The sequence below is a fragment of the Dreissena polymorpha genome, chromosome 5 (assembly GCF_020536995.1).
Source record: "Dreissena polymorpha isolate Duluth1 chromosome 5, UMN_Dpol_1.0, whole genome shotgun sequence".
Taxonomy (NCBI): domain Eukaryota; kingdom Metazoa; phylum Mollusca; class Bivalvia; order Myida; family Dreissenidae; genus Dreissena; species Dreissena polymorpha.
In genome coordinates, this window is record NC_068359.1 from 45,342,098 (window position 1) to 45,369,790 (window position 27,693).

General features: G+C 34.9%; 2 protein-coding genes across 2 annotated transcripts in view; one reads left to right on the forward strand and one right to left on the reverse strand.

The window, feature by feature from the left end:
* LOC127880509 (uncharacterized) overlaps positions 1–27,693 on the reverse strand; it is a 207,025-nt gene that overhangs the window by 143,319 nt on the left and 36,013 nt on the right. The gene's annotated exons all lie outside the window — the stretch shown is intronic.
* Positions 1,947–27,486, forward strand: LOC127880532 (E3 SUMO-protein ligase NSE2-like). The gene is made up of 6 exons (XM_052427848.1): positions 1,947–2,099; positions 16,150–16,355; positions 19,549–19,670; positions 22,210–22,345; positions 23,014–23,194; positions 25,188–27,486. The coding sequence occupies exons 2-6, from the start codon at positions 16,238–16,240 to the stop codon at positions 25,291–25,293; spliced, it is 663 nt and encodes a 220-aa protein (XP_052283808.1). The 5' UTR covers positions 1,947–2,099; positions 16,150–16,237; the 3' UTR covers positions 25,294–27,486.

A 27,693-nucleotide genomic window follows, 5' to 3' on the forward strand; every position in this document is an offset into this window, starting at 1 on the left:
ATAGAGGCACTCAATCACCAGGAATCAGTTGCGCGCTAGTCCTTGAAATAATATTTAGAGCATTGTCAGAAGTAGCAATATCGACCAATGTTGAAGATAGCTGTTATTACCAGCTATTTATTTTTTTAATGAAAGACAATTAATTTTGGAGTAAACTGAGGAAAGCACATCTGTCTGGTATGGTGCCCACTAACAATGTGGCATGATTGGGGATTGAACCCTAGATGAGAAGCACTTGTACCAACCACTGCTCTAACAGGACAAAAAATTTGGGGTCTGTTTAAACTTAAGTAAAACAAAAACACGTAAACAACAACAAACAGTGGCAACCCCACATTAAATTCTTTATGATCATCTACATTTTTAACAAAAAAGCTATAAACTTTTGAGCAAATCCAGTCACCAGTTACAAGGGGCGTGGTTAATGGGGCGGCAGGGGAGGCTGCCGCCTCCCCAATATTTCGGCTAGTCGTCGTTATATAAATGAAACGTAAAATCCCTCAAAAACGTCGCCCCAAAACCAGTATTTTTGTAATCACGCACCGTCAGTGCAGAAGCCATGTGTTCCCTCTCCGTCTGCTCCGAGTTTGCCAATAGTGATGTGTCAATATCCCTTGTTAGGTGTCATAAACCAGGGGCCCGAGTAAATGTCATTGCGTTAATTGTTTTACTGTTTTTTTCCGTGATTTTGATTAAGCACAGGCTTTTCTTTAAATTTTGATTGATCGCTTTAATTCAAAGGTTACTGCCACTTAAAACAATTTTGAGTAAATATACGCGTGGACAACACTAATTTAATTGAAAATATTTTTGTTCTCTAAGTATAACAGTTATTATTTGATTAGAAATCATTGAAACAATATCATATCTGTAGTTTTTTAATGTTCAAAATGAGTATTCCTAATCAGCCTCGAAATTTTGCTTTTCCTAAGCATACATTTGGGAAGAAAAAGCCAGCTCTGAACAGCGTTCATTCCAATCTAGTTGGTTTGATTCGTTCACATGGCTCCACTATGATGAGGTATGTTTATTAGTATTAAATTTTAATTTGCGACCGTTCTTATCTTTTATGAACCTAACGTCGATCTATCGTTAAAGTACCTCTTCTCGATTCTCACCTCTTTTCGAACCCTTCATTTGTTTAAATTTCATATGCATGCGCGCACAAGCACTTTGTCACCGTTTTTTTGTGTATAAGAAATTTGTTTACGCCAACTCGCACTATAATAAAAAAATAATAGTATTCCTTATTGCGTTTTACATATGTAATGATTTTCATTTAAAAAAAACTTACAAACGAAATTTAGAAAGAAAAAAAACAACATACAAATAATACTTGTATTGTTGCTTAATAATGTTTTTATTATTATCATTAATATTTAACACAAAATTGATTGCATTAACAATGTTATTCTTTTCAGAGCCGTGACCTTGTGTCCGCCTCCCCAATATTTGGAGGGTATCTACGCACCTGGTTAACAGGGGTACTTGAAAAAAATAATTTGTTCTTATATTTATTATCTCTTATCATATATATAAGGACAAAAAAATAAGTATCTGTGTATTATACAATCTTCTTTCGGACGTACGGCGGACCCGTGCAATACTTACTTTGTGGATGCATTAATTTAAAAGGTCTATCAACAGTTCTTCATGTACAAGATACGAGATACAAACTTTTATTTAAAGTCGGTTTACAGAAGTAACAGTTCAAATATGTATATTTTGTACTATAGATCACTGCGTTGAAGTACGCAACCGATTGTGAACCATCGACAATCAATTGAATACTTTATGAAGTCTGCGCATTCACAGTGTGAAATACGTTTAATAATTAAGTCGTCTGTAACCATTAAACTCCTCACAGCAGTTACTTCCCTTGGGCATGTGCCCTCTCATCTAAAATAAGGGAGGCCACTGCGTAGGAGATTGTGTAACCATCTGTGAGTTACCAACCTTTTTGTAAAAATTGTCATTGTGAAACAGCGTTGCGCCAGTTTGTTCCGATTTTAAAAAGAAGAAAGATTACTCGAACAAATCTTACTGGACAAGATGATTGCAGCATTTTTGGTTCGTATCGATGGTTTGCTGCGTTGCAAGTAAGTTACTTTGTCAGTTACTCTAATTTCGGACAAATAATTGCCGGACCTTTAGAAAGTTTATGCCAGTGACATTCAGTTACACGAATTTCGGGGCTTTTAAACACTTCTAGATGGACTCTGTTTGACAGTTTAAGTTACTCTGTGTATGGAATATAGCAATCAAAATGATTGGCAAAGGTGTTCTTTAAAAAAAATCAGAGAATATTCTTTTCTAAACAAGAAGGTCGCTGTGGTGTAATGGTAGTGTTTTATCCAGGCCGTTTTAGCGTGGCGCGGCGCCACGCCGCTTTTTTGAAGCGCCTCGCTGCCCCTTTCAAAGCAAATCAGCGCCACGCTGCCCTTTTCAAACGCCGCCTTGTTTTCCGCCGTGCGCGACCTTATTGATATTGATAACATCTTAATTGCCTCTTAACCAAGCTTCTAAGCCGACTATTATCAGCGAAGATTCGCGGGGTTGTGAATACATCATGCGTGAATAACCATGTGTCAATATCAATCGATAATTTCAGTGGCTTTGTAACACTAATCGGTCCGGATGCAATCGTGCACAGTTACAGTACACTCCACGCGTTTTCCCCAATTTCCCTCCATACTCCGCGGGTTTCGACCTGGAGGGAGATTAAGAAAATCCCGCTATACGCAGCGTTTGCATGATTTTGGACGCGGCGGTTAACGATCGGCAAAACTGGTAAGCCGACGCGGCGGCCCTCGGCGTTGGCAACGCGGGGGAAACTCCGCGTTTTACGAGATAACGATCAATTTAATTTTGTTTGACTTCCTGATTTTCAAATAAAATTACATTTATTACAAGTACATTCATGTACATGTAGTATAATATTTACAATTAAAAAAAACACAACCAAGATAGATCGATCCCGACGTGGTTGTAGAAGTAGTTGTTGTTGTATAGAAAACTCGTTGATTTACGACACACAAAACGTCGTCCTTTAACTAATACTTACCAATTAATATAAACACAGTTTGCAACATTGTTTTTATTTTGATAATTTAATCCAAAGTTTTCATGTTAACAGGTGATTTTTTATACTGAACATGTATACAAATGACCAAGGACCCTAAAAATCTCGCAAATCTATGTGAATTGACAGTTTGACGTAATCAAAGAAAAGCCGCTTCCTGTCTACAGGCATAACTTACTCAAGTAAACACGTTCAACGAATGCATAAGGAATGGTTTTAATTGTTGGAACAAAGTCAATTCTCTGCTTGCTAATACATTGATTTTCTCTTTGTTTGTAGGTTATTCCATTGATTGCTAAAAGGTGGTAACTATTGAGTTGATAATTGCATTTAATATTCACAGTTGTATTATTGTTGCGTCGACATTCTAAACAATGTTTACCAGTAATTATGGACCAAATCGGCCGAGTGACACTCACACATGTTAATCCCTTTTGTCAAAACACCGCAGACAGCAGTCTACACAATAGGTCAGTAGACAAGCTTTGCGTGTTTTCATAACGTCAAACACTTAAAATCCAGTTCCGCCCAGATATCTTCTTTAATCAGTTTACTATACAATTAGTGTTTAAAAAATTACTCTACTAAAATATCGTAACGATAAAGATTCGGCGTGTTCGATTTGAAATTATTTTAGAGGAAATATCAACTTATTCGCGATATAATTTCGTTAATAAATACCAAAGAAATTTTTAACCGAAATCAACAAAATTCAATGTTCTCTGCGCTACAAAGTTTGTATAAAAAAAATCAATACACGCACGCTTTGCAGGAGTATACATTGTACCTTGACCTTGTACATTGCAGCATAACTTTCGCGCGCTTTTGTCGGGAAATATACATGACTGTATATTGGAAGCATTTGTAAACGTCGTGTTAACAATTAAAAATCGTAGTGTGTTTCGGATTACGAATTATTATTCTCATTTGGAAATTTTACGGAACATTTATTCTTGTGTCATATGTGTTACGATTTAAATATTAATTTGTCAAATGTATTATATTAGACTAATTCATATTGTGGACGTACCTGTGAATTAAAAAACATAATTTTTGTACGTATTAATTTTCTATACAATTATCTTTTTTATACATGTACTACAGTATTTAAACAATTTATTATAACAATGTTTTTATTTTTTGGCATGCCCAGTAGCACACTGCTAACGCGGCGTTGCGCGGCGATCACTGATAAGAACGGAAGGTGCCTGCATTTACCGACTAGCCTAAAGTAATACACGCCGCGGGAATTAGCAAACGCGGCGTAACGCCGAGCGTTTTATCGAGTTCACCTCGCTCTTCCAACGCCGCGTGAACACTCGCTGGCAGAAAAAACCCGCGGAGGGAGCGCGTTTTTTGGGGAAAACGCGTGGAGTGTACTGTACTTTGGAGACTTGATGAAAACCTCGATGTTATTCACGTGGAAATTGTGCATTTCATGCATAATTCAGTTATATCAAAACATTTATTTTTACGCGTAATTAAATTTAAAAAACACACCAGTTGTATCTGTAAAATATTGATTTGATTTCAATTTAATGCAAAACAGTTTTAAGTTCATAAAAATTAATTTAAACAGGGCTTGCACTAAGCGGCGTACGGCCGTATATTACGCCCGATAATTGTTTCCAAACGCCGATTACAAAACCCCATGACGTCCACTGTACTTCCTGAAAATTTGCCATACGCCGAAAATAGCAACCCGTGACATATTAAAGCTGTCGATTAAAATAACGCTCCGCCTCCTATCCAATACAATTGGCGCGGGCTCACAGTAGACGTGTGTTGATGAATTGTAGCAGACGACAATCTTAACACGTTTGCTGTTCACGGTAAGGCAGACCGCGCTTAATTGGAGCACGTGCTTGTTTATTGTCATGATGTTTTGATTACAATAACGTGTGAATGTCGGCAAAGAAGTTGATACCCCGTCTTGGACCCTGTTTGGCCAAAAGTTGTTAATTGTTGTAACAGTAGTAGGCCTGCACCATTGGTTCAATTAAGAACATTATGACTCGTTTGTAACTTGTCAAAATATGTTAATTGGCAAACACAGATATGAATTTTACAAAAATATTGAACTTGTACCACTTATCATTCGTGTTTAGAATGTCGCAACGTACGCTTTCCGATTTTGGCATTCCACTTTCGACGAAACGTAAATTAGAAATTGATGCAAATTGCTTTGTAAGCAAAACAAGTTTATATCGGAGACCAATTAACGTGTATTGAATTAATTGACAATTAACTAAAGACAGTACGGCGCCGTTCCTAGTTACACTTTTTGCGAAATAAAATGTACACAATACAACACATGGTCATGAAAACAATGTCATTACGCAGAACTTTCTGACTATTCAACAAAGTGTTAGTGTTTGTGAATCTCCATTTAAGATACATATAAAGGACTTGTTTGTGCAATGTGTGTAACGTTTTAAATATAAATAATTGTTTAAGAGGGTAACTCATTAAACAGTATTCTAAGACTTCTTTGAAAAGCTATAGCAGGCTTTTTCCGCTCCATTTTGGGAAAACGCCACACTGGAATTTTGGGAAGTTCGCGTCGTGAAAACCCCCATTTTGGGAAAAAATTTTATCGCAGAATTGGCTCAATTGGGAAAATTATCGCATGTAAATAGTGTTTCTTATATTTCAAAGAAGCCGTTAACTGGTAAAAAACGACTATTTCGATAACTTTTTATTAAACTTTTACAAAATATTATGAACATGTGTGATAAGTGCAGGTTTTTTAATCTGAATTTGGGGAAAAGGCCTGGCCTTTTTTGAGGTGAAAAAAATCGCACGAAGCGCCGGATTTTGAGGAAAATAAGGAAAGTCTTAAATAATCATTAACATATTTTACAGTTTTTAAAAAAAATTCAAGGCAGCAGATAATTTAATTATGCAATATTTCTATTTTCTACACTGGATGAGGTAAACTTATATATTTTTTGGAATTGGGAATATTTTTTTTTTCAATTGGGAAAAAAAACAACAGATTTGCATTGGGAATGGGGCCGAATTTCGGACCCGTGGCATAGGGCGGAAAAAGCCTGTATAGTGTGTATAAGATATATATCCTATGGTGTTTAATCTTGTTTTTTGTTACTACATGAAAATATAAAACACATAATAAAATATACATTCTGGATTTTGTTGGTTTAATTATTCAACAATAAATCACAAAACTATACATACAATGTTTGTGTGTAACAAAGCTTGTTATTAAGTCACTATACAGATATATTTGTGCCCTTTTTATGGATGTCGCGCGCTAAAGTGCCCTTTTTTTAAATTTTGCACCACGCCCTTTTTCCTTCCTGTATAAAACACTAAATGGATATGGTGTCCGCCTAGCGACCCGGAGGTCACGGGTTCGATCCCCACCATGGAAGCGTTCTTTAGATCTCCCCCCCCCCCCCCCCAAAGACACCAAGTACTGGTTCTAGGCCCAGGAAACGGACTCGAGAGTATTAATATAAGCCTTAGGCTTTCGATGCAATCGAGCTAAAATAAATAGGTTGAAACTAAACTAAACAAGAAAATGTTAAATGCTGATAATATGATTATAGGTGCTACCTAATTTACGGGCAAAAGCTTTTTAAGCATTTTTGATAACCATGTATTTTTAATAAATATATGGACATGATTGTGTTCAAAATATGATAATTGTTGCAATAATTAAGTAATGCATCCAAAAAAATCAATCTTAAAACGAGTTTCAGCGCTTCCGTTAGTGGACGTCCGGGCGTAAATTACGCCCGAAATCGGCAGTCGTACGTCCATTATGCAAATGGTGGACGTCCCTTGGACGACCAATAATCCGCATGTTCGCTATTTTCTAATACACAACACGTTCAAATGTCAACAGTAAATGGGGTTATTAAGACCGTTAACTCCGCCCAAGAGCTACTGTTTTCAATGAATTTCTCAGCGAGTGGCCAACATTGATTTTTCCAGCTGTCAATCAAAGTCTTCTTGGTAAGCGCATCAGCCAATCAGTGCTCAGGCAACCGAATACACGCCGACCCCACGTGAAGCTGCATACAATAATATTAGCAATATTAGCGACCTCTGCATTACAAAGTTTTTATTCAGCAATCAAATATTTGAATCCAGGCTTTCCCCGCGGAAGAATGACGTGATGTTGTGCATGAAGTCTAATTTTTGCATGATTTTCATCTGTACACGAAATACACGAGAAATGTTTATTTGTTGTTAGAATTTTCGTAACTTTCCGTGAATAGTAAAATCCTAAATTTTTCGGATAATTCTTTGATTATACACACTAAAAAAAATAAGCAGTCTGTAAAATAAACCCATCGCCTGATTGCCAATGCGATGAAATCTCGGCTCTGGAGATAGCAAAAATCTGAAAAGACAGTTTGAAAATAAACCGACAAATTATCAATTCACGAAAATTTGTTCGCATGCGCGATCATTTGAGAACAAATTCGGCATTTCGGAAATGTTCGTTTGGTACCGATTTTCTCCGGTATTTTATTTATTTATTTATTTCCGATTTGTTAGCAGATGGTACGGACATGGACTGCAATTGACGAAATATCTTCGCTAGTTTCCAAAAATCTTAAAAGTCATATGTCCGCCATCTTGAAATATTTTAAGTGTCGATTAGCAAAGTTTGTTTGTTTGTTTGTTTTATTTGTGCATACATGTCAAGCAATTTACAATTCAATGCAATCAAGGCAATAAGTAACGTATAGATTGCATTATTATCATATTCAGAAACATGCATTACATGAATGGTGCCATTTATCACAGATCCAAATAAGATTATGACATGATGTATACACAGGATAACCCGTAAAGCTTAGACATGTAAACATGAAAAAGCTTATTTCCAACGGGGTCCCTGGATTTAGTCGAACAGATCTTATACGTGACTATAAATATATTGTTTTTTCAGTTCTTAATATATAATCGATATGATCCTACACATGATTTCTTCTACGAATTAAGTGAATCTTTCAAAAGTTGACATGATAATACACTGACACGAATAAAAAACATAAAAATAATGAATAACATAAAAATAAAACAAATCTAAAAGTAAAAATACATGGAATTCTCGTCTACCTTCATATCATTTAATAGATGTGTCTTAACAAGTTTCTTAAAAGTAAATTTCGATTCGATGGACTTTATATTATCGGGTAATGCATTCCAATCCGTAATACCATTGTAGTAAAATGAAGAACTAGTAAAGCCATCAACTTGAGGTACATAAAAATTAAATCGGGATCTATTCCCATACTGATGGACATCTGTACATTTGACAAAATTGTCTTTCATATAGCTTGGACATTTATTGTAGAAAATCTTATGGATGTGGTTAAGCCGAAGTTGCTTGCATCTTTGTTCAACGTTCAATAAACCAAGTTCTTCAAAATGCGATACAACAAGTGATGTCCTACAATGGGAATTGTTAATAAAACGAACCATTTTATTTTGGACTATTTGTAACTTGTGCTTAAGATGTTTCGTGAGTCCACAATACCACGAAGAGGATACATAATCTAAATGACATTGTATTAAAGAATTACATAAGCTTTTTCTAAGACTTTTATTTAAAAAATCACGTTGTCTATATAAAAATTTAAGTCTAGAGTTAACCTTCTTGACGATATTATTTACAATAGAAGTACCGGACAAATCAGCATCTAGAATAGAACCAAGATATTTTACATACGTCTGAGATTTTATAACATGATCATTACATTGTATATGAAAATTGTCCACCTTGGTGAGTTTACGTTTCGAACCAAAAAGAATACATTCTGTTTTGCCTAGATGGAGGGATAGCTTATTGTCAATTAACCATTTACTACAGGACTCGAGTTCTTTGCCTAAAACTTGACTGATGGTACTTGGATCTTTATGTGAATACAAAATAGCACTGTCATCAGCATAGAGTATTAATTTACAGTTGGATGATATACTTGTTTTCATATCATTAACGTAGGTCAAGAACAAAAGAGGACCCAGTATACTCCCTTGGGGAACACCACACACTACTGATTTGAAATCCGATTTAGCGGCATTAACATGTACAGACTGCGTCCTATCAGCTAGGTACGAGCGAAACCACTCCACAGACTCCACAGTAAAGTAGTGCAAAACCATTTTGTAAAGCAAAATGTTAACCAAATTATTTATTGATGACGTATTTAATGAGTAATTGGTTTTCATTTTCTGCAGTCAAACGATATGCACATATTATTTCATGTGCAAAACACGTTCATTTTTTGGACAGTCGTTTTCGGATAAAGTATTTGTCGTCGATCATTATTTACATGTTACATTTTAAATTCAGTAGTTGATTTGTCATAATTACAAAATACGAACAGTGCTCTATGCTCTCAAATCGCGTCACGTGATTAACGCATGTTCAATGGGAATTCCCCCATCCCACAATTCAACTTGCGTACAATGGCGGATGGTAGAGGACGTCAATATTGTCCGTATTTTGGTTTTGAAAATAGAAATCGTTTTTTGTTTTTAAGCCACAGGAATTTATAGCTGGTTCGGTGTCTGTGGTATAGTGGATGGGGTGTCTGCTAACAGGCTTAGTCACTGGGAGGTCTCTGTATTGATCCTCTAAGTGGGAGCATTTTTTAGATAACCCTAAAGACATACTATGGCGTACCATTTGGGTTGAAAGTCAACAAGACATACACGTTAAAAAGAGAAATGTACGTCAAAGTACAATAATTGTATGTCGACATGAATATAAAATACACTTCGAAGTATATATTTGTACACCAAAGTACATTTTGTACTTCGATATACATGTTTGTACTTCTATGTACACATTTTCTGAACAGCCAATCAAAACACTAGTCTCTTGAGCCGCTTAAGTTTTCCTTCAGATTTATTCATAATAAATGTTTAAAATCTCTTTTTTAGTTGAGGACAAAATGAATAAAAATATCAGAATGGCAAAAAAAACACAGAAGTTTCAAGTATTTAATGCATTGAAATAGATTATATACAAATTTGAAGAAGATTCAATTGTTACCTTTTTAAAATTAAAATTATTCAGCATATTGTGTGTATGAAATGATCATGCGGGGCGGAGTATCACGACCGTCCAGCGCATTACTGTGTAGGAAATTCCCAACGGTAACCAGTTACAAAGCATTAACGGGATAAATAATGTATTATAAACTCCCCATTGGTCGTATTTTGTGATAACCATAACTTGCATATGTCAGAGGTTAATTCCGCCATGCCAGGTCAATAAATACGCACAATATCTATGAGTTAGCGGTCGATAGTCGCATAATTTGGAATAAATTATAATAATAATAATGTTTAATAAATACGCACAATATCTATGAGTAAGCGGTCGATAGTCGCATAATTCGGTATAAATAATAATTATAATAATGTTCAATGTCAAAAATCTCTAAAAGCAACAGACGTAACGTGTCTTCTGATTGGCTAACACTCAAGGGTATGTGAAAATTGTACGTCGAAGTACATTTCTCGTTCTACTTAGTAGGTCTTGTAGACTTTCGACGTCATGGTACGTCATATCGACACTAAGTACTGGTCCTACCCAGGAAACAGTTTGTTTCATCAAATGTCTCAATTCAACTTGACAGCTTGCTAAAGCAGTTGCATTTAGCATACAGTACACTGATTTAACATAATCAAAATCATGTGATGTGTCAAATCAATTTTGATTGACAAATTTGACAGGATTTTTTTTTAATCCAATAAGTTTTAGACTGTCAAATAACACACACTACGTATTGAAAGCCATACCTGGAGCTTTCGTCTGTATATATCACTGACTTCATCAGAAGAATGATTTCTACTGTTGGGAAACGTTAACACCACTAATTGTCTCCTTATTTATTATCAATGTATAATTATGTGTAACAGCATAACAACATACTTGATTCGCAATTAAAATATTTAATAAATACAGGTAACTTGCAGGTTTCTAATTTGCTTTCACAAACTATTGTTGAATAGTTTAAATTTTGTCGCCACTAAAAAACTAGCCATTTTGTAGCAATTCTAAAATCACAGTCTAAACTGCATACACTTAGCTCTATAGTTACAATTTGAATGCAAATATTAGAATGCATCATGTTATATCATCCATATTTTTTTATTTAAACATTCAAATAACACATAACACAGTACATATATAAAAAGGTATGTGGTATTGTGTGGAGATACAAAACACTTAACATCATTTAATATTTGCACATAAAATAATAGTTACAAAATAAGTAAAACTAAAACACTGTCATCAACCTACATTTCAAGAATATTTACGTATATGAAATTAAAAAGTGGTGTTGTTGTATTACCTTTTACAAAATTAACATGGCTGGTTTTGTACTAGCCATAAAACATTTATCATGGATTAACAAGTAACAACCAATTTATTAATTACACAATAGAACGGAAATCATATTAATTGCATTATGCAATTTTACTAAACAAGCTATTTGCTACTGTTTAGAATTACACTGTCTTACTAAAAATGATCACAGGTACTTAGTGCTTTTACATACTTGTGGTAAGTTTTGTATTACTAGTTTGACAATTATCGGCAGACACTTGTCGATATACAGACAAAATTTGCATGGGAACTTTCATATTTTTTCAGCATAATTGCCTTCAAATTGTTAATTTAACAACCCTTTGACATTGTTTGCACATCTGATCTTATTATACAATTGCTGATTTTTGTTTATAGATAGACATATATAGACTTTTCAAAGTTCTATAAAAGTTCACACATGTTCCATCCAAGTAAACAAACAGAACCAACAAAGATCACCACAGATAATAACTGTGTGTATAGCTTGGAAATTTGATAGTTCAGGAATCCCTCCTTTGTTGATTTCTGTAAACCAAAACTGTCAGTTTTGCTGGATAGAATGGCTTGTATGATGCCCAGCTCTTGCCGTCACAGAACAGCTTCTAAAAACGGAAAACCAACAAATATCTCTAAATTTGATCAACAATGCAGACAATTTATAAATGTCTTGTTTTTTGTTGATTTTGAATCTGGAAGTTTTTTTACGTTAGATTGTGGTACGAAAATCCAACGGTATCGGATTTTGTGGTTTTAGGCCTAAACTAATTATAGTGATATGTAACCTTTCGGGATATCGGTAAAGTGCGAGCAGACGAGGTGTAAATACGTTAAAAATTAAAGCTAAAAGACTAAAAAGTTAGATCGGAACATCTTTAAATTTTGTGAATAAATGTGTTTCTGGTAGATGACAACGACAACTTACCAGAATATTGCTCATGATCACACGTAAAACTTCTTTCTGAGACATTGTGTACACACCGGTCTTACTGACAATAACGAAGTGACGTCACCATCTATGTATAGAATGCTTTCTGAGAGCGATTGGAAAATGCGTCGCATATAAAACGACAAATAAACAGGCGGGTGTCGTTATTGAAATACCGCGAGAATACTGGAAGAATAGAGATGCCAACTATAATGTTTAAAACAAATAATTTTTATGCCCCCCTTCGAAGAAGAGGGGGTATATTGCTTTGCTCATGTCGGTCTGTCGGTCGGTCAGTCTGTCTGTCGGTCCGTCCACCAGGTGGTTGTCAGACGATAACTCAAGAACGCTTGTGCCTAGGATCATGAAACTTCATAGGTACATTGATCATGACAAGCAGATGACCCTTATTGATTTTGAGGTCACTAGGTCAAAGGTCAAGGTCACGGTGACTCGAAATAGTAAAATGTTTTTTTAAATGATAATTTTAGAATGCATACGCAGCCAACAGGGCACACTCTGAACAATATTACTGAAGCAACTGGTCTGTAATCCTAAATCTATAATTATCAGTCCAATGAAACATCATCCTTTTAGTAAAATACAGCGGATCAGTAAAAATATTATCAGAATATGAGATTTTTTGTATATTTTGTATATTAAATATTGTGTTAATGTTTAATTTTGTTGATCAATATAAATATAAGCAGGACAGGGGAGGTAATACACTACAGGGGAAACAAATGCAATAAGTTTAAATTTATTGTTACAGATTTGCCTCCCTTGTAATATATTTAAATTTTACCAAATGTAAGGCTAACTGCATTTTTGTAATGCATACTACTACTACTACTACTACTACTACTACTACTACTACTACTACTACAACTACTACTACTACTACTACTGCTACTACTGCTGCTGCTGCTGCTGCTGTTGCTGCTGTTGCTGCTACTACCACTACTTCTACTTCGTCATCTACTACTACTACTACTACTACTACTACTACTACTACTACTACTACGTCTACTGCTACTACTACCTACTACTACTACTACTACCACTACTACTACTACTACTACTACTACTACTACTACTACTACTACTACTACTACTACTACTACTACTACTACTACTACTACTACTACTACTACTACTACTACTACTACTTCTACTACTGCTCTACTACTACTACTACTACTACTTCTACTACTACTACTACTCCTACTACTACTACTACTACTACTACTACTACTACTACTACTACTACTACTACTACTACTACTACTACTACTACTACTACTACTACTACTACTACTACTACTACTACTACTACTACTTCTATTTCTTTTGCTACCACCACCACCACCACCTACTACTACTTCTACTACTCTATTACTACTACTACTACTACTACTACTACTACTGCTACTACTACTACTACTACTACTACTACTACTACTACTAATACTTCTACTACTACTACTACAACTACTACTACTTCTACTACTACTCTACTACTACTACTACTACTACTACTACTACTACTACTACTACTACTACTACTACTACTTCTACTACTACTACTACTACTACTACTACTACTACTACTACTACTACTACTACTACTTCTACTACTACTACTACTACTACTACTACTACTACTACTACTACTATTTTTTAACAAGCGTTTGTGATTTGTCAGGATAATAATAACAATAAGATATCGAAAAGATCAAAGCAAAAAAATTCGACAGAAATCTGAGATTCGGCAATATATTAAAGACGGGTTATGTTCACCTCAATTGTGTTTGGTAAAGACTGTCACTATATGTCGTGAACCAGTCTTCGGCTTATACCCACTGAAGAAGAGCATTCAGGGGAGATAATTGAGTTATGACTTAATTCTGGAACGGTTGCGAAGAAAAACAAAAAATGCGAGAATATTTAGTGCGATTCGCTACACAATTATGATGTCATTGATATAACTTTTCCTGAGGTTCGTATTTACATGTGATTTAGCATATGTCAAAGTGTTTTTGATTTGTTCAAAGTCATAAATAGCATCGAGAAAATATATGTCGCGTGGCAAATTTTTTTGAGACGTATCCATATGTGGTATTCTTATGTAATTTTATGTCTAAAGTCCCATATGTATGAACGGTCAACGCCCGCTTCGCGGGCTTTTGCCCGTTTTATGCTAAGCACATGTTGTGTTATATATAAATAGGTCACATTGAATAAGCTCCTTATAGATCTTTAGTAATAACATTAACAGTGTTTTTCCTCTTTATTAAACGATACCTTTCCCAATGCGATTTGTTGACTATTTTTTCTGATTTGAAGTTTTAACATTTCCTTTACAAATAAAGAAAAAAAGCTTTTATTTCATTTTGAGATGCGTTATGAGATCTTTACCCAAAGTAGCCTGCAGCACCGTAGTCTCGCGGTACATGAGGAATATTCACTTGTGTCTAAAAACAATCTTCATGTATCAGATAAATTATTTAAAGGATAATCATATTCAACTTAACTTAATGATGATTAAGTTAATAATGATAATGATGAAATTCTTTCAATATCAACTGTGGTAGAAACAAAAACAACAGCACTGTTGTTGTTTTTTTGCACGGTAGATTTGCGGTAAATAGGTTTAACTGCACTCATATTAAATTAAACATGAATAAACAAAAATCTAACAAACCATTCAAAGTAGCAATCAATAACATATATAACAATTTAAATATATGGAATTTAAGACATCAAGTAAAAGAAATTTCACAGTATTCAAATTTTGTTATAGTCTGAGTTTTAAAACATATAATTACCAAAAATCAATTCATACTGGCAGCATAAAATGTTTTTGGTCAGATTTGACAAGTAGGTCATGAAGGTTTGTTTATAAACAAAATCCATAGGGTGCTAATGAAATACTATGAGTTAACCCATACCACGAGTTAAGCGGGTTTGAGTATAATTGCCATGTGGAGTCATGAAATTACGTAATTGAGGTAACATGCATTTTGTGCTGATTGGTAAACAGTGATGAAATTTCAAAAGAATGATAAATTAAATATTTCATTATGCTTAAATTGATGTTAGTTTTCCAACTTACAGGTAGGTGTTACCTGTTTGTTCATCGAGTAAATGTACCATAGCAAATATAAAGATTGTCTTTCATTAAAAAACTGTTAGGTTTTCTTCTTCTCAATATGCATCATCAGTAACCTTTAAAGCGAGATTATACAATTTGTTATAATATGCGTTAAATTGTAATATATTGATAAAATATGTTACAATAACACAAAAAAGGCAAGACAAATTATACACTAAATAAGAATTTCATAAAATGCAGCAAAGACAAATTGGCGCCCCGAGCCGATTGTGACGAACATATTTTCCAACAATAACCAAAGCAATCGTCTTTTCATTAGGACCAGAGTTAGTGTTCATGTGTCGTATGAATATATATCTTTGCAAGAATTTAAAATGAACCGTTAAACTCAGTTTAGATTCACATCGTACATGCATGAAATAGATGCTGGCGAATTCGACTTTAAAGCCGTTTTCGATTTCAGAATTTAATTATATAACTGGCTTATTTCGCATTTTTCGACACATGCTCTTCTGAACTTTTATTTTCTTTTATATTGAAATATATATATATAATAAGTTTTTTACACATTTTATATAAATTCATTAATATTTGACAAAATCGTATAATCACGCTTTAAACCAAAAGATCATCTTAACTTGTATCTGCATAATTGTATGTAGGTAACCTAGAAAGACTACACCATAAGTGGCTGCTAGTAGCAAGAAAATCTGTTGAAGCCAGAGACAGCCCAGCTGACATCTGTTAGCTATGTCCCACTCATTTGCCCTCGTTGATGATGCAGTGCGGTCGGTTAACACAATGGATGACTACTTCAATGTCGGGATGGATATCTGCACCGACATTGGGCTCGAATTTATGGAAAATGGTACATGTTTATACCGTTAATAATAAATATAAATGAAAGAGATATATTTTTAGATCAACATTTCCATAGAAATAAAGACATCTTTTTCACTGGTGTCAGTTTGGTCTCATGTATAAGTTTGGCAAACAATCAGTAAATTCACAGGAATGGCTGCTTGTGGGATTTCATTCAAATTGAATTTAAAAAGCAGTATTACCCCTTATTGAAATGAGTCTGTATGAAATGTGTTGTATCTCTACTTCAAAATTCGGCAAATTATTTTTCAGTAAGCTTGTTTGTCAGGTATTGTTTTAAATTTAGAGAAACCATTCAAATTTGTATCCTTATTTTCCATTACACAATAGTTCTAAGACTCTTTTTGGTAACTGGAGTTTCAAGGTTGTCAATATAATGGGTGTCTTAAGTCTTTACGCTTCAAAATGTTACATTCACTTGCATGATGTGGTGGCATAAGCTTTGGATTTTCTCTCACAAACCTGAAACTGAACCTTCATACTATAGTTCAAGGGCTGAACGGAAAACTGTCGTATCTCATTCTTTATTTGATATGAGTTACAACAGTCTTCCGTTCACCCCTCAAGTTATTTACATGTGATTGATTTTGTTTCGAGTTGGTCAAGTCAATGTCATCAAAAAATGAATGTTCAATTCAAGTTGTGAAAAAATTTACCATTATTTGCAACCATCAATTTTAGTATAGATTTGGTGTGAATGTGGCAATAAATTATTGAAAATGGATTCAGGGGCATATTTATTACTGTCTGATCTATTGTTTATAGCTTCATAAGCCATGTTAAGAATGATGGCATCTGATTGGATGATATGTTGATGCGACCAAATACATCATAATGAACCTGTGTACTATATATTCCAGATTGGACAATACAAGGATTACCATACTATTTGTTTGAGTATACCAAAAGCACACTAATTAAATAAAATATTAGTGCTAAGCTTGATACTGAGAATCGTGTACTGTCTTTTATATATAGTAATTCCCAAATTATGGTAATAATTGAGCCATGTCATGGGAAAATGGGTCTTACACCATATGTGACCAGCTTAGCTCCACACCAGCCTTCAGAATGCTAACAAGAACACAAAGCCTTATGTAACTTTTGTCTTTATAGCGGACAGAGTACAATTGTAGTCATTAAAATAATAAATGGAACAATTAAAAGGGGCCTTTTCACAGGTTTTTGCATGTTTTCAAGTTTGTCTTTAAATGCTTTATTTTGATAAATGTAAACATTGGACCTAAAAAGCTCCCATAAAAAATCAAGAATACAAATAAAAAACAGATAACCCTCAGAAGGACTCGAACCACTGACCCCTGGAGTCCTGTAGTAAAAAGCCTACGCATTAGACCATCGACCATCCTTCCTTAAACGATTGAAGATGTATTTTATACTACATATCAGCGATCCTAGTAGTTTCACAAAATATAACGACAACAACAGAACTCTCCAAATTATTAAATCGTTTCGCGTTGCAACGCTTTATAATTTTCAGGTTTTTAAGTCTTCAAAAGATGCATATAAAGGCTATTTTAGAGCATGGTAAATGTTCAGTATTAGGGTGTCTTCACAGATATCATAACTAAAAGGAAAATTTGCGAGTATGAAACAACTTTTTTCAATTTTGTCAATTTACCAAACCGTGAAAAAGCCCCTTGAAATAGATATCAATATGAAATAGAAAGGTCATAATGACATTTACAGCAAAAACTGACAGCCATTTTTCAAAAACATGCTTTTTGCAATTTGCTTATTGTCTTTTTTTATCCATACGCTTAATTATCTTTGATGGTGATTTAAAATTTTGGATTTTATTGAAAAATTATGCTGCAGGAAAACATTTCTAAACCCTTTCCCGCTAACAACGATAGTAAAATTGTCTATATGCAACCAGCTTAAAGCCAGAACAGCCTATGTGTTACTCTATTTAGACTATAAAGATTTAATGTTTTGTGCTGCTCGTCAGTATCTTATGGTTTAAAATGAAGCCTTTGAAATTTAAACCTTATAGAGAGGGCTTTAATTTAATAAGATTTTCTAAGGGACTACAAACATGTCAAAGTAGTATCTAAGTGGTATTACAGGGTTGATGGAATTGAAAACACAGAGGTTTTTCTGCTATGTAAAAAAGGCCGTAAAATAGACCCGGTCCCAAAGCAAGTGGACCCGATCCCAAGCCTAAATAATAAAAATAATCCCCCCTTTTTTATGCCCCCTTTCCAAGAAAAGGGAGAATATAGTTTTCGCACTGTCCGTCAGTCTGTCTGTCAGTCTGTCACACTTTCGTGTCCGCTCTCTAATTCAAATAGTTTTCATCCAATCTTTACCAAACTTAGTCAGAAGTTGTATCTAAACAATTTCTAGGTCAAGTTTGAATATGGGTCATGCCGGGTCAAAAACTAGGTCACGGGGTCACTTAGGGCAATCAAAGATTTATCCTAGTGTCAGCTCTCTAATTGAAGTAGTTTTCATCTGATCTTTACCAAACTTGGTCAGACGTTGTATCAAGACAATATCTAGGTCAAGTTCGAATATGGGTCATACCCGGTCAAAAACTAGGTCATGGGGTCACTTAGTGCGTTTCAAGGATTTAGCATGGTGTCCGCTCTCTAGTTTATGTGGCTTTCTGATTTATTTTGATATTCTAAGACATTTTTATGCCCCCGAAGAAGGGCATATAGTGATCGGAGTGTCAGTCCGTCACACTTTGCGTTTAGATTTAGAAAAATGCTCATAACTTCTATGTCGCTTCAGATAGCAATTTCATATTTGGCATGCATGTGTATATGGAAAAGGCCTTTCTATGCGCACACAAATTTTTACCCCTGTGACCTTGACCTTGAAATTAGGGTCCGCGTTTAGTTTTCAAAATCTGCGTTTAGGTTTCGAAAAAAGCTCATAACTTCTACCAAGCGTTTATAGGGGGCATTAGTCATCCTATGGTGACAGCTCTTGTTTCTTTAAAGAAAGATGTCTCTTACGACTTATGATTATAAGACTCTATATCTCAACTTTATTTTGTAAACATCCTACTAAATATACAACTTCAATTTAGTCCTTTTTGTTAATAATTATTCCCAAATTTGCCACTTTTATTGAATAAAAAAATCCCAATTTTACCAGACTCCTGTTGCCAAAATGGCTAGAAAACTCCCTAAAACATGGTTTTCTTTCAGCCAAACCAGAAGATGACACCAGTTCATGCATACACAAATTCAAAGATGTTATGATTAAACTGGTGAACATGAATAATGAGGTACAGGCCCTGAAAACTGCAGTGGAGGAAGTCAAAGCTAGGGTATTCACTTGTGTTATTACTTTGATATATTTTGTTTTACTCTTGTGGATCATATCCAGTGGGGATAACAGTAAATTGACACAGAATAATAATATATATTGAGTAGTATTCGATTGTTTTGTTAAGTAACATGAAGAAAATGTTTTCCTTCTAATTGATTTTTAGCTTGACTATTATATATGAAAAATCTATAAAGTGGAGCTATCCTACTCACCCCAGCGTCGGCGTGAGCGTTGAACTGTTAAAGTTTGCGTACCACCTCAAATATTTTCTATGTGCCTTGAAATATTGCTTTTATATTTTGCATACTTCTTTACCAACATGACCCCAATCTATAAACAAGAGCAGACACCTGTAACAAGCATTTTGTAAGAATTATGGCCCTTTTCCCACTTTGAATATGCATGTTATTGATAAATCTATGTTAAAGTTTGCGTACCACCTTAAATATTGTCTATATATCCCTTGACATTTTGCTTTTTTATTTTGCATACTTCTTTGCCAACATGACCCCAATCTATAAACAAGAGCAGACAACTGTATCAAGCATTTTGTAAGAATTATATTCCCTTTTAATACTTAGAAAAATTGAAAATTTTGTTAAGTTTTGTGTTAAGGTTCACTTTATTCATAAAGTATCAAAGCTATTGCTTTCATATACTTGCAACACTTGCAACTAACTAAGGGAACTGTGCAGGCAAAGTGATGTAACTCTGACTGGCATTTTGACAGAATTTTGGCCCCTTTTATACTTAGATAATTTAACATTTGGTTAAGTTTTGTGTTTTGGTCCATTTTACTCCTTAAGTATCATAGCTTTTGTTTTCAGACTTGGAAAACTCTCTAACTATTGTAAGGGGAAGTACAGGGCAAGTTGCATAACTCTGGTTGGCTTTTTTAACGGAATTATGGTCCTATTTTGTCTAAGTAACTTTGTATATTTTGTGTTTAGATCCACTTTACTTCTAAAGGCTATTGCTTTCAAACTTCAAATACTTTCTTACTATCATGAGGTTACTGTACCTGGCAAGTTGAATTTGACATTGACGTTTGAATGACCTTGACTCAAATTAATATTAAATTGCCATAACTTCTTTATTTACGATCAGATTTGATTCATACTTTGACAAAACAACACTTACCTGACCTACCACAATGGACTCCACCCAAACCATTCCCCACACGCCATCCCAGAACCCAGTCTATACTGTGGGACATGTTGTTTTTGCCCCATCTGTTGGTTTATTTGTTGGTTTGCGTCAAACTTTAACATTTGCTATAACTTTTGCAATATTGAAGACAGCAACTTCATATTTGGCATGCATGTGTATCTCATGGAGTTGCACATTTTGAGTTGTGAAAAGTCAAGGTCAGTCTTCAAGGTCAAAGGTCAAATATGTGTCAAAATCGCTCATTTAATATATAATATAACTTCATAACAGCTTCTCATATGCATGGAGCTGCACATTTTGAGTGCTGAAAGGTCAAGGTCATCCTTCAAGGTCAAATATATAGGGGGGAGGGGGGGTAGGACATAGTGTTTCACAAACATATCTTGTTTTTTTCTTTTTTTTTTCTTTTTTTTTGAAAGATCATCTTATAAATGACCACTTATACCCACATTAAACCCCCCTCTTCATCCCCCCACCCTCACCCAAAAAGAAATTTCATTTTTTTTAAACATGGTAAAAAACAACAAATATTTATTTTACTTTTGGAGGACTGTCCAACCATCCCACCCAAGCTATTGCTATCAAACTTGAAATTAAATCTTATTAGTTTGTTTTATGTCTTTACACATGTTCAATAGATTATGGAAAATATACCTGAACTCAAAATCATCTATAAAGTACAACTTCGTTAAAACATAAGAGATCAATATGTTTCAATTATGGTCCTCTTCCACTTAGAATATGACTATATTACCTTGACCTTACTGAATATAAACAATTTCCCCATGATGTCTTACGTTATACTGTCAAGCACTCGAATAGTCGAGCGCGCTGTTTTTTGACAGCTTTTGTTGCTTGTATGTTGTTAAGGATTGAAAAATAAGTAATTACAATTTTTACTAAATAAATATGTTTACCATTGGCACTGATGAAAAGACAAGTGCACATAAATTATATAGTATCGTATGAAAATCCTATTATTCAAATAAATTTGTTTTGGGGCCAACAAAATCATTTATTATGTTAGTGAGCTTTTTTATCTGTCATATGTAATTGTCCTCCTGAAATTTTGTAGCTGGGTATTTGGATCAGTAGACAACCCCCCCCCCCCCCCCCCCCCCCCCCCCCCCGGCCCCAAAAAAACCCCACAAACGCACACACAAAAACACCCTTTTAACTTAACTTGACGTAATTAAACTAGTGTTTAGTGTTAATCTCATGTAATCCTAGCTAGACATAACTTCATTTATATAGATATGAATTTCATCAGCATGAGAACTTGATAATTTGTGTTACCACCAATGGAATGTTAAGCCATCCTGTCTCTTAGTTTTGTTTAACTGCTTTCCTAACGCCCATGTATGCAGGACCCAGAAAGCAATGAAACCCTAGCAGAGGTGTTGGAAGCAAGGCTGGCTGTGTTGAAGTCAAACTTTGCAGACGCCCAATACCATGAGAAAGTCAAGGAATTCCAAGAGAAAATGTCCAAAGCTATGAAGCAAGGTCAGTGTGGTCATTTAGTTTAAACTATATTTATCTTATGAAATACACATGAAAGCATACAAAACAAGCATACATGGTACATTTGACATAATTACACATTTTTCATACATCAATATGACATTAAATAAAAAAATAAAAATAGGTAAAATAGCTGTGCAGATGATAAAAAATAACTACCAGTATTTATTTGTATCTACCATTAAAACACATCTGCCTGCTTTGTGAAGAAAACATTTTTGTGGGATGGGTATTTATGCCTTGACTCTTTGTTCACCATTTTACATTTTAAGAATATTTAGCTCACCTGAGCACAACGTGCTCATGGTAAGCTTGTGTGATTGCCTTTTGTCAAATATTATCTCATCAACTCTGTCCTTGATTTACAAGTTTTCTACTGGTCTATCATACTAACCTTGGTAGGTTGCTGTGGTGTAATGGATATGGTGTGCGCCTAGCGACCGGGAGGTCATTGGTTCGATCCCCCCTGTGGGAGCATTCTTTAGATCTCCCCAAAAGACACCAAGTACTGGTTCTAGGGCCCAGGAAACGGAATCAAGAGCGTTTATATAAGCCTGAGGCTTGCGATGCAATCAAGCTAAAATAAATAGGTTTAAAAGTAACCTTGCCTGTATTAAGTAACAGAACACCATTATTTTGTGTTGTGACAGAGAGCTCCAGCAAGTCTGGACTGGGAGAGATGGAGATTGAGGTATCCCAGGGGACCTTGACCTTCAAGTGTCCGTACACTGGGAAGGTAATGGAGTGTCCTATGCGCAACAAACACTGCGGCCATTCCTATGAGAGGGACGGCATCTTGCAGTACATCAAACAGAGGCAGAAGAAGGCTAAGTGAGACTTTTCACATAGGACCTGTTTTTAGCTCGGCTGTTTATGGAGAAAACCAGAGGTATTGTCATAGCCAGCTCGTCGTGTCCGTCGTGGTGTCTGCGTCGTGCTAAGACCTTAACATTTTGTCAAGGTTTTGAACATTGGCACTTAAATCAAAGTGCTTCCACCTACAACTTTTAAACTTTATATGTAGCTTCACCTTGATGAGTTCTACACGCCACACCCATATTTGGGTCACTAGGTCAAAGGTCAAGGTCACCGTGACCTAAAAAAAAAAATGCTTACAAGCTTTCATTTCTTTAAAAATGCACCGGCAGCCGAGCATGGCAACCGTTATGCGGTGCTCTTGTTTGGCCTTGCTGTGGGGAAAACGGGGTTAAATGTATGTGCTGATTCAATGGGCACAAGCTTATCAGGGACAACACTTTCCACTTTGACTAGATTTGAGTTTAGAAGAGACCTTTCTTTATACAAAAAATTCATAAGAGCATTAAGTGTTGTCTCGATTAGCCTGTGCAAATTGCACAGGCTAATGTGGGACAACACTTGACACACATGCATAATGCCCCATTTTATCAGAGCTCGGCACATTTAGTATCCCATTATTTTTGCAGCCATGTGTCTCTAACTTGACCTTTCACTACTTGCACAAATGTTTGTTTTGCCTTTACAGCTGTAACAATTAGGTTCGATGCATCGAAAAACCAGCTCAACGCCCCGATTCGATTTCGATACCAATACAGCCAATTTCGATTCGATTCACTGCAATCCCGATTGATCCGCATTTTAAACATTACTTTCCAAATCCGTCGTCAAAACTTTCTTGTCATTTATAATACGTCTAGTGACTGGTCAGTAGCCAATATGGCATCCAATGAATGAATGAATACAATGCTGAGCATTACATCAGCTGGTAAAATGGCTTCTTAAACCACGCTGAAAGACTAAGTTTTAATAAAATATAAAATAAATATGAGCCGCTCTCTGTGAAAGGGGGTTTAATACACGTGCGTTAAGTGTCGTCCCAGATTAGCCTGTGCTGTAATCACAGGCTAATCAGAGGCGACGATTTCTGCCTAAACTGGATTTCTGCTAAGAAGAGACTTTCTTTAAACGAAAAATATCATAAAAGCGAAAAGTGACGTCCCTGATTAGCCTGTGTGGACTGCACTGGCTAGTCTGGGACTACGCTTAACACCCCTGAATTAAGCCCCCTTTTCACAGAGCACGGCCCATATATAGTTTTATACAGTAAAACATCCAGTCACGTTGTCAAGTCAAGGTCACTCACAGATTTATTAAAAAGAAAGGATTGTGATAGTAAAATTTTGTTATTAAGCTTACCTAGGAACGTTTAATTCTGTATAAAATAATTTTTATTTAAACATTTTTTTCTCAGTCTGACAAATGCAAAATATTATTCAACTGTATATGATACCTGCTTTTTATGTAACTCGTTCTTGTTAATAGTTACCTAGTAAAGAAACAGAGAGTGATGTGCCCCTTTGTGTTTCACCAAGGATTGAATGTTTCTAAATTAAAAAAAAAATACCATGTGATGTTATTTACTACTGAACAACTACTGAACAATAAAGCCATAATTGGGCCAATTTATTCTTTATCCAGTTTTGTGTGTGCGACAAATGTGGGTGCCTTATTTTGCCTCATTCTCAATATCAACAAATATATATTTCCCCCAAATGACTGTCTAAAATTTCCAATTGAAGGTTTCCAAAAACAACCTTTTTAGTGTAAATAAAATGCAACATTTAGTTTATTTCCATATGCAGCTCTTTATGGGTTTAACCTTAGTGAATATAATATTGAAAACACATATCCAATGTATGATGTGTTTAATGAAAAGTTTTTGTCATAAAAAAATACACCAATTTTAGTTAAAACGACACGATTTCTTCCAATCTAAAGAGCCCCATGCTCCATTCCCGCAATGGTGGGGGATAAAAATGTTATTTCACAAATCATTTCCTTGCAGGTGCCCAGTGGTCGGGTGTGCCAATGAGAAGCCCATCGTGCAGGAGGACCTCGTAGAAAATAGGGAGCTCAAGCGTTACATCGAACGCAAAATAAAGTCTCAGTGAATAGGCTTTTCGGACACAGTTATTCGTGCCTTCCTGCTTTGTTATTTGTGAACATTTTAACCTCGTTTTGGGAAAATAGGGTTAAATACATGTGTGTAAAGTATCGTTCAGTCTGAAAAGAATAATAAGGGACGACACTTACCGCCTTAACTTGATTTTCTCTTAGAAAAGTCTTCTTTTAACCCTTTCAGTGCGGGAACCGAATTTTGAAGGCCTTTGCAAACAGTTTGGATCCAGATGAGACGCCACAGAACGTGGCGTCTCATCAGGATCCAAACTGTTTGCTATTCTGATAATATTCTTCGAACAAAATCGAAGAAAATGCTAATTTTAGAAATTCAGCAGACGACATTTTAGCAGACGACAAATTTCCCAGCATGCAAAGGGTTAAACAACAAATGCCAAAACAGTGGCAAGTGTCGTCCATGACTAGCCATGATAAGCATGCACAGGCTAGTCTGGGACGATACTTTTTGCACATGTATTAAGCCCAGTGTTTTCGGAACGAGGCTTGTGTTTTTACTTGTTTAACCGTTGAACTGACCAAGAGGTATTCTCTGTCGTTGTCTATTGCATAACATGTGTCATTCATGATAGGATTTGAAATAAAAGGGCACAAATCCTCAACATGTTAGTTGATTAATCAGAACCATCCGTGATTGATAAATCAATAAGAGTAAATATGTGTGTATGTGGCATTGTATTATTTGTGATTTATTAATCAATTAGACTTTATACAGGTGTATGTGGAATTGTTTTATTTGTGATTAATTAATCAATTAGACTTAATATGTTGACTTGTATTATTTGTAATTAATTAATCAGTTAGACTTTATATATTTAATTAAATAATTCATGATAAATTAATAAAATAAACTAGATATGTGGAATTGATAATTCAGTCGGACCATGTCATTTAATCATGTCATCAATTTAAATGTGAGTTAATCCTTTTTGTAATGTGTGGTTTTAGTATATTAACTCAGCCTGTGGTTTAAAGCACACAAAAAACCACTAAGTTAATTGAATTAAAACTGCTGAAGTAAATTCTGCTTACTGTTTAGTAATTTGTTTAAATATGAAAAGGTACTTTGTAATGCACCCCTTGATATTTCTGAAATGTCGTTAAAAGCAAGTAGGCGTACATATCATTACGAATAAAAACCAATACAATACTTAAATTGAAAAAAACACTTAATAATACAGAATGATATATAATAAGGTCCTTGCATTTTAAATTGTGACAATTATGAGATGTATTTATAATATATATTTAAAGGTTTAAATCTACATACACAAAAATATTTTAGAAAATACAGTTTTGTTAGTATCAAAGAAATGTACATGTTTTATGCCCCCGAAGGAGGGAATATAGTGATCGGACTGTCCGTCCGTCTGTCCTTCAGTCACACTTTGCATTTTGGTTTCGAAAAATGCTCATAACTTCAATGTCTCTTCACATACCAACTTGATATTTGGCATGCATGTGTATCTCATGGAGCTGCACATTTTGAGTGATGAAAGGTCAAGGTCATCCTTCTAGGTCAAAGGTAAAAAACATGTATCAAAGCGGCTTAGTAGGGGGCATTGTGTTTCTGACAAACACATCTCTTTTTTTTATCTGTTTGTCAACATCATTTCATGTCTCAGGTTCTATTCGTCAGGATTATTTGCTTAAATGATTCATCAGCACATCACCAATATTTGAGCCTTGTTCTGGGAAAAAGGGGCTTAATGCATGTGTGTAAAGTGTTGTCACAGATTTAACCGGTGCAGTTTGCACAGGCTTATCATGGACTACATTTCCGCCTTAAGAAACGTCCTTCAGCAAAAAAATACAATAATATCGGAAAGTGTCGTCACTGATTTGCCTGATAAGACTGGGTGTAAACTTTATGCACAGGCATAAAGCAGTTTTCGTGAAACGGGTCTCATATATAATTATGATGTCATCCATTTATTGTTAGAAGTTGGCAAGTAATTTGTGAACATATGTGTTTGTTGAAACATTTATGTTGAAGTTAGATACTTGTGTTTGAAACAATAGATGCTCAGCATTTTTTTGCACTTTTCTGTTGATAGAACAAACAAAAAATAAAAAAGAGTAAATAGCTATTGTATATACTGACTCATAGAAATATGAGGAGATGATATATGTGGACTTAATTTTTCTGAGTAAAAAGTGTAAGAACAGTTTAATTGTTTGATACATGATATGATAAATGTTTTCAAGTTTAGTACTTAACCCTTTTCCTCTCAGAAGCAAAGTTAATATGGCTATGTGCAAACAGCATGAAACCAGAACAGCATGCGAGTAACTCCCAGTCTGTTCAGATTTTATGCTGTTTGCTGCTCATCAGTATCTAAGGGTTGGAAATGAAGCCTTTAAAACTTGAATCT